General features: G+C 47.0%; 1 protein-coding gene across 6 annotated transcripts in view; it reads right to left on the bottom strand.

The window, feature by feature from the left end:
• MTMR1 (myotubularin related protein 1) overlaps positions 1-13,158 on the bottom strand; it is a 59,826-nt gene that overhangs the window by 19,207 nt on the left and 27,461 nt on the right. For all 6 annotated transcript variants that reach the window (XM_052663552.1, XM_052663553.1, XM_052663556.1 and 3 more), the window contains 4 exons: positions 11,162-11,263; positions 10,761-10,844; positions 9,762-9,911; positions 8,140-8,328 (listed from right to left, as the gene is read on the bottom strand). In XM_052663552.1, coding sequence (XP_052519512.1) covers positions 8,140-8,328; positions 9,762-9,911; positions 10,761-10,844; positions 11,162-11,263 — 525 coding nt within the window. The remainder of the gene's footprint in view (positions 1-8,139; positions 8,329-9,761; positions 9,912-10,760; positions 10,845-11,161; positions 11,264-13,158) is intronic.

Below are 13,158 nucleotides of genomic sequence, written 5' to 3'. Positions count from 1 at the left end.
GGTTGCCATGCCCTTCTCCAGGGCATAGAGAAACTGAAACCCCAATACATTGCTGGTAAAAGTTAAAATTATGCAGTCTCTGTAGAAAAAGATTTGCCAGTTCCTCAAAAAGTTAAACAGAACTACCATATGACCCAGAAATTCCAGCTCCCACAGAACTAAAAACAGGTATTCACATGAAAATTTGTATGCAACAAATCATAGCAGCGATATCCACAATAGCTAACAGCTGAAAGCAATCCAAATGTCCATCGATGAATGAGTGGAGAAACAAAGTGTGCTGTATGCTTACAATGGATTATTTCTCAGCTACACAAACGAATGGAGTACTGCTTCGTGCTACAACAGAGAAACCATGAAAACATCATGCCAAGTGAAAGCAGCCAGGCACCTAAGACCAGACAGGGTATGATTCCATTTACATGAAGTGTCCAGAAGATGGCAATCCACGTGGAAAGTATTAGCGGTTGACATAGGTTGGGGAGAGGGGAGGATGGGGAGTGACTGCCAGTAGGCACAGGGTTTCCAGCTAAGGCTGTGGAAGCATTCTGGAATGAGACAGTGGTGATTGCCACATAACACTGTCAAAAGACTGGAAGGCACTGAATTGTAAAATTTGGGATGGCTTCTGGAGGAGGAACACAGCGTTGGGCTTTGGGTGATGGAGCTGTCTCGGGGAGCAGGATGCACAGCTCCGCAGCATGAATGAGGGGGCTGGGTGGTGGCTCTGGGTGTGGGTCCAGGGCTCAGGGCCAGTGTGTGTGGCCAGGACAGAAGTCAAGGTCAGAGGAAGGCCAACATTCAGGGAATGCAGAGCAAACGAGACTGAGGAGAGCAGCTGGAGACTGGAGTATAAAGAGAAAAGGGAAGAGAGTCTTTCAAAATCGAGAGGGTACTCAACTGCGTCAAAAGCTTGACAAGAAGGCACTCGGTGGCCTTACTGTAAACAGTCCGGAAACAAGAATGGTGGAGCCAGCTCCAAGGGGAAGGGGACAGGGACTGGGGAGGGCTTATCTGCACAGATGGACAGACTTCGTGGGAGCCAGTTGGCATAGGAGCAGGCTGGGCAGAGCCGGCAGCAGTCAGGGGAGGACACAGGGGTCCATGAGGAGGTGACCTTCATTTCCAGGCCATGGGGTGCAGTGGGATGTGGGTTCCAGCTGTGGGGTGCAGTGGGATGTGGGCAGGTGGGGGCAGTTCCTGTCCGAGGGCTGGTGTGTTCTGTGCAGAAGCAAACACAGCCAGCAGTCATGGATGAGAGGCGTGGGGCCAGGCTGACCTGGCCCCTGGGGAGAAGGTGGGGAGCCCAGCCCTGAGCCTGGGGTTCTGGCTCAGCAGTCCTGGTATGGCCCTGGGGCAGGCGGGCAGCAAGGAGCAGGGGAGCATGCCTCAGCCCGAGGGTGCAGAATAGGGGCTGCAAACACGACTGGTAGGGAAACAACAGCACGGAATGACGGAAGACTCTCCGTCCACTGCGGACAACACAGCCTATACCCTAGTCCTGCCTGTGGGGCACGGTGACGTTTTTCATAACAATACCCTTTGTACCCACTGAAGATGCTGCTGGTTGAGGGATTCAAGGCACAGGCCTTGGTGGCAGGAGCGTGGGCTTTATCATCCCAGCCGTGCCCCTCCCCCAGTAGCTCACCTTCTGTCTGAGCCTCAGATTTCTCACCTGAAATACTGCAGAGGCTCACTATGGGGATTAAATACTAACTAAATTTAAACTATCAAATGAAAGCTAATCTGTGCAAGGCTCAGCACCCCTTACGCACTACTCGGCACCTTTGTATTATGACCTCCCTCAGCACCTACCATGCAGAGCCTTGAGACAGGCAATGACTTGGACCTGGTCCCACCAAGGAAGCCTGGAGGCTGGGGCAGAGGCCCCATACCCAGTAAGTGCATGAGTGCAGAGGACACCTGCTTAGGGCTGGTATTAACCAGGAGAACCGAGTTAAAGCCAATGGGTTGCCTGAAAACTGATTACTAAAGCTCCAAATAAGACAAATAACAATCAGAAAGTGGGATCATGGGAGAAATAGAGCATGAGTGCCTACTCTGTGCCAGGACAGAGAGCAGGCACCTGGAGGTCTGGAGACAGAAGAGGGTAAGCAGAGTGAGAAGGGACCTGTGGGTAAAGAGCAAGTTAGCCAAGATGTCGGTGGTCAGGCAATCTCACCCCATAGCCTCTTGCTCTCACCCCACGTTTTGTAAATACATGGTTATGTAACAGCTGAGATAACTTACAGCACTGTGCATGTGTGTCATGATGTACCCGTTTGGCCATGGGCCACTCTTGCTCTGTAAATATATATAAGCTCCACCTGAAAATTCCTTGTAGGTCTGTTATGGCTGCACCTGCTGGGTCAACCACGAGAGAATACAGCATGTCTGGTGCCATTAGAGAATAAATATGTCTGCAGTTCCTACAGCTCCTTGAGTTTTCTTCCAGCTCCCCTACTCACACCTTGCCTACCCTGGGTTCAGCAAACAATATGAACAGTGAGACAATTGGCAGGCTGATACAGTGAGACAGGGCCCCACGTATCCCCCAGCAGGAATGGAGTGGAGAGGCTCAAACTTCTGGAAGATGTGATCCTGCTGGCCAGCCCTCCCTCTATGGGGGCAAAGCAGGGTTCCAGAGAGAAGCCAGCTATGTTGGGACACTGGTCCCCACTGGCCTCCAAGTCCCCAAGAGTCAGCTCACAGCAGTGGAGGCAGGGCCATCCTCAACCCTCAGGGAAAAACAAGAGTCACAGCCCTTGGGAAGGAAGTGGCTGAAGAATGGCTCAGGTTTCATGATTACAGGCCAGCTGCTCAGTGCCTAATGAAGGCTCTTCAACCACCAGATGCAGACCCTAGGCAGTGGGGAGGATTCTCACGTGAAAATATCAAAAGTTTCACAGAGGGTGGCCAACTCCCAAAGAAGCTGGCAGGACAGGATTTCCACATACTCAGACACCAAAGGCCACACAGCTCCCCACTGCTGCAGACTGAGTATTTGTGTCCCTCCCAAAATCTCCATGTCACACTGAATCCCCAGTGGGACTGTATTAGATGAGGAAGGTGCAGCCCTGACGATTGGGACAACACCCTTCTAGGAAGAGAAAGGACAGAGTCCACCCCTTTCTGCTCTGGTGGGGTGAGGACACAGCAAGAACATGGCTCTCTGCAAGCCAGGACATGGGCTCTCAGTGCACACTAACTGCTGGCACCCTGATCTTAGTTTTCCAGCTTCCAGAGCTTTGAGAAATAAGTGGTACTGTTTATAGCTATCCAGCCTATGATATTTAGTTATAACTACCCAAGCTGACTAAGACACCCCTTCCTCTAATCTCCCCCGACACTCATCTGTTGGCATCTGGGACCTCTCCCTTCCCTTCACTGGGTTCCTCTATTACCTGCCCCAGGCAGCATTTCAGGGGCTCTTGTGCCAGGGCCCTGCACCTGTGACCTACACTCCTTCAGTAACTTCATCCCCTCCTCTCCAAGGCTGCAATCTCCACCTGACATGCTACTGGGCCCCGGTCTCAACCTCCAATCTGACCTTTTTCTGAGTTCCAGAGCTGTATCCTCCCCACACAGGCTCCTCAACTTGTAACAGCTTAAAAAGAAATTCCTTCCCTTCCCTTTCACTTTCCCAAGAAGAAAGCTAACTTAAAGCTGGCCTCTGTAATGAAGTCAGGACTTCTGAATTAACATCCAGTGCCACTCACCATCAGGTCCCCCATGGAAAGACGAGCCTGCCCACCCACCAACAGCTCTTTGTTCCAGTTGGGGAGCGGCTACTGTGTGGCGGCCCAGTTCTGGGGATCCAGGTGTGCTCAGTACCCTCCAGTCCCTGCTGTTGAGGGGCAAGACACAAACTGAGTGAGGAATTGGCAGTGTGCTGAGGACTACAGAAAGGAAAGAGCAAAGCACCCTGGCATGGCAGACCACCCTGGGGAAGTGACGTTCCCACTGTGACCAGAACGACGGGGCAGTGGTTAGGTGCACATGTGGAGACTGGGAGATGGCGCTGGGATATGCTGAAGGAACTGAAAGGTGCCACCACAGCTGGGATATGGGCCTCAAAGGTGTGGCAAGGCTGGAAGGAAAGGGCCTTCAGCTTGGAAGGCTTCAGAGGCCCTGTGCAGAAACTGGTTGTCATTGCCTCAAGGCACTAGGGGTGCCCAGAGCTGGACCTTTAGAAAATCCCTCTGGCCATGATATGGAGAAGGGGTGGAAGGGAGCCTCTACAGAGTACCAGCAAACTGAATCCAGCAGCATAGTAAGAAAATTATTCATCATGACCAAGTGGGATCTATCCTAGAAATGTGAGGGCTTGTATGAGTAACAGTACTAGGTGGCAGTAACAAAGCACCACAAAGCAGGTGCCCTAGAGTGACACATTGCTCCCCTCACAGCTCTGGAGGCTAGAAGTCCAAGATTGAGTTATTGGCAGGGTTAGTTCCTTCCAGAGGCTCTGGCTTCCAGGGTCTGTGGCAACTCTGGGGGCCACTTGACATGTAGCTGCATGGCTCCAATCTCTGTCACATGGTCATCTACCCTGGGTCACTGTCTCTACACGACCTTCTTATCAGGACACACATCATTGGGTTTTAGGCTTACCCTAATCCAGTCTGACCCCATATTAACTAATTGTATCTGCAAAGACACAATTTCAAAATAAGGTCCCATTCTGAGGTCCCAGAGGATCATGAATTTGGGGGACATGCTATTCATACCACTACATCAGTCTACATACAAAAATCAGCCAATGTATCGATAATAGACCACATGACATAGAATGAAGGGGGAAAGTACATGATCAGATCTATTGATACAGAAAAGGCTTCTGAAAATCCAATATCCTTTCATGGTTTTTCATGATAAAACCATTCAACGAAAACCTAAGAACTGAGGGGAATTTCCTTAACCTGAACAGGGCATGTATGAAAAACCACAGCTAATATATCCAGTGTGAAAGACTGAAAGCTTTCCCTTTAAGATTAGGAACATGATAAGGATTCCCGCTTTCACCACTTCTATTTAACAGGGTCCTAGAGAGTAAGTACCCTTCTGGCTGCTAGATGGGATTCTGCCAGATTCATGAATCACCTAATAAAGCCAACTGGATATTCCAAAAAATAAAACTAGAAAGCAAAACATGGTACTTGAGGTTCTTGCCAGGCAATTAGGCAAGAAGAAGAAATAAAACACATCGAGATTGGAAAGTAAGAAGAAAAACTATCTCTACTTGCAGACATGATATATATAGACAAGCTAATGGGGCCTTGGACAGATAAATATCCTTGTCTGGTTCCTAAACACATACACCACTAGAGTTGAAATCATTCTAGACATGCAATTTGGTGTCCAGCTCCTATCCCCTCTGTGTGGGATAAAACATAATGGACTGCCCTAGCTCCGTTGGATGTTTAGAGATTGCCTCCGTGAAGGTAGCTTTTATCATGTTTTTTACAATTTCCTGGGGACAGTACTACAGTAGTGACAGGAAGTACTCTCAGAAAGACCGACAGGGGTCACGGGATTCACCAGCTGTGGGGAGCCAGGGGAGCTGACTGATTAAGCATGACTTTTTATAGTAGGCTGAAAATGCCTCCCCCTACCCCACAAAGATATATACACCAAATCCCTGGCAACTGTAAATATGCCCCCTTTTTATAGGTATGATTGAGGTTCTTGAGGTGAAGAGAGAATCCTGGGTTATCTTGGGTGGGCCCTAACTGCCATTCCAAGCATCCTTGGAAGAGAGAAGAGGAGAAGACATAGAGACACAGGGAGGGGGAGGCTCTGTGAAGACAGGGGCAGGCACTGGAGTGCTATGGCCGCATGCACAGAGGAGCTGCCAGAAGCCCAAAGAGGCAGGGAACGGATCTCCCCAGAAAGCTTCAGGAGGGTACTACAGCCAGATCCCAGAAGGGTATGAGGATAAAGGTGCGCTGTTTTAAGCCACCAAGTTTGTGGTCCTTGGTTCAGCACCTCAGGGAACTCAGGTGCTGTCCATTTTCCTCCTTGTCCTAGTCCTCTCCCAGCTTCCCCGCCTCAGTAGCTGATACCACTGTTCATTCCTCTCACCCTATTTCCATCCTGATGCAGCCCTCTACATGAGACACCATCACCCCCACCCACCCCACCCCCCGTTACAAAAGAGGCTTCTGGAGCGGTTAGGTAACTTGCTCAGGGTTCTACCAAGCACCAAGGGGCAGAGCTGGGAGGAAACTCCAGGTGTGACTGAACGCAAAGCCAAGGGTTGTCACTACCCTGCCTCTTAGGCTGGTCTGGATATGCTTAGCTTTTGTTGCCTGGGAGACAACCAAGAGGGGATACCAACCAGATGATGGGATGTAAATCCCATTTGGACCTCAGTAGGGATCAGGATGGGAGAGAAACTCGGGAGGGCAAACTCAACACAGAGGCAGTGCTGAGAGTCAGGGCGATGGAGGAGATGGCACAGGGAGATTGGGCAAAGGAGAAAAGAGGACCCAGACTGGGTTCGAGGCATGCTGCCATCTGCCAATTGGGAAGAGGGAGAGGAAGCAGGGAAGGAGGCTGAGCTGGCCAGGCTGCAGAGAGAGAGGTCCTGGGGCAAGAGATGTCATGAGAGCCAAGAGCATGGAGCCGTCCACTCTGGGTCAGTAGTGAAAACGACCTGAAAGTTCAGTAGTGAAGTTAACCTGAATGAGTTCTCAGGGACAGGCACCCATAAAACCTTCACATGCAGTCTAGGGAGGAGGTATGCTGTTACTCCCAGTTCAGGAGGTGACTGCAGTCTAAAGAGATGCAGTGCCTGCTCACAGTCATGTACAAACAACCATCTGACCACTATGCTCCCTCAGTGTAAACTGGACATCCCCCTCCCCAAGGCCCATGGTGGGGGCTGCTGGGCAGTTTGTGTGTATGGCCCATAGCAGCACATGTGTTAAGGGCACACCTGATGGCTTGTTTGCTCTTTGAAGTCTTGGGAAGGGCTCCGTCCGACAGTGAGATGGGGAGGCAGGAGGTTGGCTTTTTGGAGGACGTGGGTAACAATGGAATAATCACTGAAGAAAGCAGGGGCACAAGCTGCCAAGAGAAACAAATACCTCCAAGCACTGCTGAGGTGAGGCACAGCAGGGGAGCCCTCAGGCACTCCCCTTCTTGCCCTTTTGTAAATGACATGCTCAGGCATATGTCAGATGTATCTTTCCGCAGATCATCCAAAACCACCTCAGATGCCACCTCCTCTGTGAAGCCTGGCCCAGTGGCACAAGCTCCACCAGAATGGTGAACTCTGCCTACTAGGAGCACCTCGCCTCATCTACCCTGGAGTTTCCCCAGCACTTGCTCCCTAGTATGTGCTCATCACATGTTTGTTACCCGAGTATCATTTTACAGGTAGGCATGAGTTAATGCTGGGAAAGATTGAGGGCAAGAGGAGAAGGGGACAAAAGAGGATAAGACAGTTGGATGGCAACACCATCTCAGTGGACATGAGTTTGAGAACGCTCTGGGAGATGGTGAAGCACAGGGAAGTCTGGCACGCTGCAGTCCATGGGGTCGCAAAGAATCGGACATGACTGAGTAGCTGAACAACAACATGAGATGGTAAGGGCTGTCCCCACCATCCCAATACCTGAAATTCCTCATGGAAGGGCCAGGACTCTGACTGCCACAGGCCTGCCAGCAGGACTGCACTGTCAGCAAGTCATATGGGGAAAATAGAAAGGACTCCACTCAGAGCCATTCCATTGGAAAGAGGGCATTGGAGGCTGGGCCGCACAGCCCCGCCCTGTCAGCTGGTGGGATCGCATGGAGCTGGGTGCCTTGTTTCATACAGCTGACTCCATTGGTACAGAGCTTCAGGCCAGATATGAATTGGTCAAGTAATCAAAGGTTAAAGGGACTTCCATGGGCCTCACAATCCTTTCACTAAAATGCTTACTAGATTCTCTAGGTGATCATTCTCTTTCTGGGTCTTCACTTTCTGGGTCAGCAGACAGGATTGTGGAGGGGCAATGAGCAGACCAGGTTCATGAGGGCTGGAGATCTAGGAGGCCCGCTGTGGACTGCTCCACGGGAGGCCACCTTCATGGGGCTATCTGAATGGCATGATGCTTTACAAACAGTTGACAGGAAGAGCTTCTGCAGTACCTTGTTTGTGTCGGCAACGCTGTTTTGCCGGGCATCAAAGATGATGAGTTTGTGAGCCTGTGCATTAGCATCCATTATTGTTTGCAAGTACTTCTCATCTTCCTTGCAGCGCTTATCATTGGGACCCACAAGCGGCTGGCTGCAACGGGTAATTGTTGCCTGGCTTTCTGGATGAATCCATGACAACACCTAGTGTTTGAAAGCAACAAGTATTAGTACGGTCCTAAACCAATATGTGCTCTAATGTACCTGTGTGTATGCTCAGTTTCTCAGTCATGTCTGACTCTTTGCAACCCCATGAACTTAGCCCTCCAGGCTCCTCTGTCCATGCAGTTCTCCAGGCAAGAATATTAGAGTGAGTTGCCATTTTCTTCTCTAGGGGATCTTCCCAACCCAGGGATCGAACCCAGGTCTCCTGGGTCTCCTGCATTGGCAGGCAGATTCTTCAGCACTGAGCCACCAAGTTCTTAAGCACACCTGCTTTTTTTTGTATTTTTGTCAAAAGGGACGGTTCAGCCTGAAGACAGTGTGAAAGTAGCCATGAGACTCAATGTTTGGATCAGGCTGAAAGGAGTCTGACTAAGTGAGCTCTAAAAAGTCTCCTTTGCCTTTAAAATTCTAGGATTCTAAGAAAAACAGAAACTAAATCAAACCATGACTAACACCAAGCCCATTTCTATTTGATCAACTGATTTTGTCTCCTCATTTAAAAACACCTTTGAATCTCAACTGTGACTCAGATGGTAAACAATCCGCCTGCAATGCAAGACCCGGCTTTGATCCCTGAGTTGGGAAGATCCCCTGGAGAAGGGCATGGCAACCCACTCCAGTATTCTTGCCTGGAGAATCCAATGGACAGAGGAGCCTGGTGGGGTATAGTCCATGGGGTCACAAAAAGTCAGACACGATTGGGCAATTAACACTTGGATCTCAACAATGGCGTACATGGCCAGATGAGGACAAAGTAAACAGTCTCTTGTAAAATCTAAAGCTATGTCCCCAAACCTACCATTTTCCTCCAGTGTCCAAGACACTTGGGGTCAACCAGATGGCACATGCAGGGCTCAAGACATGCACTCCCTCCCTAACTGTGGTTCCCTCCCTAATATGTATTCCCAGTGTACACATATATCCAAACTCACCAAACTGGATCCACTAAACATGTGCAGGGTCTTTTGTATACCAACAAATCGTTTAAAATACTTCATCCCCTGTTGGCTACTATTTCTTTCTGCAATGGTGGCCCTCCCAGTACAGGTATAGCCTTCCCCTCAGTATCTAAGAAAGAATGTATTTTCTCCAGGATGATTCAGTGACACCAGTGACACAAACTGTCAGCACACTAGCAAGCTTAGCCCTCTGCTATCTATACCATGTTTTGAAAGCATGACTGAAGTTACCCTGGTACTTAGTAACATGAACTCATGGCAGGTGGGGTCATAGCAGGCAGACAAAATGCTTATATAATTAGATAGTTATTGAGAATCAAAGATATGTTCAGGTTTATAGACTTATTTTTCTACTTTCCATTTTCTTCATGAGATTTCTTCTAACTTGCTTTTCCCCATATTAGACCAAATACAGTATATGTTCATATCTAAATAACATTATTTATTACTTACCGGGATTCTACCTTTTGCTCGAAATGCTGCTACTTTTGAAAGATCATCATCTTTTACACTAGTTGGCACAACAATGATGGCAGGGTACGTGTCACAGAGCTCATAATTACTGTTTACTTTGGATATTTTCCAACTTTCATTTGGCAAGCCCTGCAAGGTGTCAGAGGAAAGTTGGTGGTATGTGTGGGGACCATACTTTTACACTTTCAAAAGGTACTAAGCATGAACCACATCCAATTATTTTCTAGTAAAATCCATTTGTAATTCATTGTTCATTACTGCTTAAAAGATTAAATATACATTTATTTTATATAAGCCATTGCCTACCTAATTCATTTTTAAAAAAAATCTAATGAAGCATAATTTCCAAACATACTAAAACATGCAAATTATATACTTGAATTCCAGTCCTATGTATTTCTTATCATGTTTTTTATAACAAGTGAGCATAGTGTTGTTCTTTAAAAATACCCACGGAAGTCCTTTAGAGAAACAGAAACTTCTTTAAAATGTCTAAAGGAATATAAAGTCACCGTACCAAATATAAGGTGTGGACCAAGAGTAAATGTCATGAAAATAACGTCTCATTGGAATATCTTCAAACTAACAATGCACTAAAGAACTTCTGGGTAGAGAAACGCCATCAGACTGACATAGCCATGTCTTATACTCATAATCTAATTTAAGCCATTGCTTTATCCTTACTAATCAACTTAGTATCAGAATACCTAATAAAAACCATCTGGTTGGTTTCTTTGTAACCCCTCCCCCTCATCCTGGTACTTCATTTGCCCTCTGAAAAAAGGAAGAACAAACAGCGGCACAGCTGAAGGTATGGTGCAAGGAGAATGGGCATCCAGAGCTGAAGAACCAGCAGACTAGGTGAGTTACACCCATGGACAACTTTTTGCAAAAGGTTTCTTCTCCACTACATTTCTACCATTTTAGGAAAAAGATGCTCAACCTATTATTTTCCAGTTGATAAGCATCACACTTTACCTGTCTTTTATATTCAGATACTGGGTCATAAACTTTCCATCCATTCACTGGAAATTTTTCTTTATAGTTGAAGGCAAAGAGTGTCTGGATACAAAAGCACAAAATAGACATGTCAGCATCTTTGCACTGTCACATGCACACTACTAAAGCTTTTCATTCAGTTATGAGCTGAATGTATTGAGTCCTACTTTAATCTATAACATTTTGTAAAACAACAAATTTGAAGTTTTCTTCATCATTACACAGAACTGACACAGTTTAAGTACTCAATGTTAGTTACCAACAGAGGGAAAAGAGATAAAGGAAACCTCTGGAAGAAAGAATAACTAAACATGACATTTTTAGACTGCCACCAAGGCATTCAGACCCGCACAAAAAGAAGGTTATTTCCATGTACTTACCTGCCCATTGGAAAGAGGAAATGCATGTTTGTTGAGGTTTTCAAATATCCCTAGTTTACTCTGTTCTTCCTGTTTATAAGCAAGTCGCAAGTTCCTCATATCCTGTTAAACAATTAGCAAACCTCATTTATTCAACATGTATTGAGTACCTATGAGGTAGACCTCATGGTGTGAAGAGACAAAATATTTTTATTCATTTCTCACAAAATGTAGTTGGCCCTCCATATCTGCATGCTCCATACCCACAAATTCACCCAAGCATGGATCAAAAACATTGGGGAAAAAAGTTCAAAACACACAACTTGTCAAGCAACTATTTACATAGCACTGACATAGCACTAGGTATTTAAAATGATGTAGATATGATCTAAAGTACACAGGAGGATGTGCAGAGACTGTATACAAATATGATGCCATTTTACATTTGGGCATTCATGTCTCCAGATGTTGGTATTTGCTGGCGAGGGGGTGTCCTGTAACTAGTCTCTGGTGGACACCAAGTGGTGACTGGACTCCATTTTACTCCAACTAACAAAAGGCAATTCACAAAATACCCCCAACAAGATAATAAATTGAGGAAAATGGAACAAAGGGGAGGTGTTAGGGGGGAAAATTCATCAGATGGAACCAGGAGTAAGGTTAGTACATAAAAGTGGTACATCAAATGGTGTGCCCTTCTGTGCTAAAGGTGTGCCATAAAATCAGTTCTGGCTTAAGCTGCTCAAAGAATCAATTATGGAATTCACACCATCCATCAAATAGAAATGCAACAGAGGTTTCTCCTCTGAACTCGGAGCAAGGATTCTGTGTCATGTAGAGATGGTGGCTCTCAGTGACTTCCTTACAGAAATTACAATGTTGCTTCTCAAGATGAGTATCTGAAAGCCCCCTGCTGCACAAGCTGTCAGCCTGAAGCCCAAGTGGAAGTTGTCAGGAGCAAGGCTGACAAGGTGGTTCAAAGGGTGCAATGTCTTCCCAGGACTGGCTTGAGCACTACACCCTGACCTTTCTAAGCCTACGCTCTTTGTTAAAACAGGAATCTCATTCTTTAATCTTACATGGAATTCAAAAATAAATATGACCACAAACAAATTAAAGCAAAAGCAATTGGGGAAGTGAGGAAGGTATTGCTGTGGTATTATTTATAACAGTGAAAGAATGGAAATAACCTAAATGCCTATCAATAAATAAGGGCTGGCTCAATGAACTACAGTACTACTGATGGCATACTACAGAGCTAATGAAAACAAGAAGTGGCTCATTAGGTACTGCTAGCAAGGAATTCCAAGATAATAGTTGAGGGTGGTAAGAAAGGTACAGAACAATGAATGTAACACACGACCATTCACATTTTCAGACACAGGCTTGTATGCAGAGGCCATCTATGGAAACTGGTGCCAGTGGGTGCCTGCACAGAGTGGATCAGGGTGGCTGGAGAGAAACTTACTTTTTGCTACACACAGTTTTTGTACTTTTTGAATTGCATATCACCTGTTTAAGCATGGTCCTGGTAATTCTACACTGAAGAACATTTTAAAACTGCTTTTCACAAAGACTCACCTTGGCCACACACACACACACAAATATCATAGGAAAGCAACTACAGGACACCTGCCTAAGTGATATAACTTCCTGCTGTGCCCTCCCGCCAAGCTACTCTGGCTACACACATGCTCCTCAGTTGCTGACTGAGCTGACTTGCTATATAGGATTGCTCAGTTCAGAAAGAGAAGGCAATGGCACCCCACTCCAGTACTCTTGCCTGGAAAATCCCATGGACAGAGGAGCCTGGTGGGCTGCAGTCCATGGGGTCGCGAAGAGTCGGACATGACTGAGCGACTTCACTTTCACTTTTCACTTTCATGCATTGGAGAAGGAAATGGCAACCCACTCCAGTGTTCTTGCCTGGAGAATCCCAGGGACAGGGGAGCCTGGTGGGCTGCTGTCTATGGGATCACACAGAGTCAGACATGACTGAAGCGACTTAGCAGCAGCAG

The sequence above is a fragment of the Budorcas taxicolor genome, chromosome X (assembly GCF_023091745.1).
Source record: "Budorcas taxicolor isolate Tak-1 chromosome X, Takin1.1, whole genome shotgun sequence".
Classification (NCBI taxonomy): domain Eukaryota; kingdom Metazoa; phylum Chordata; class Mammalia; order Artiodactyla; family Bovidae; genus Budorcas; species Budorcas taxicolor.
This window is presented reverse-complemented; position numbering and strand designations above follow the sequence as displayed.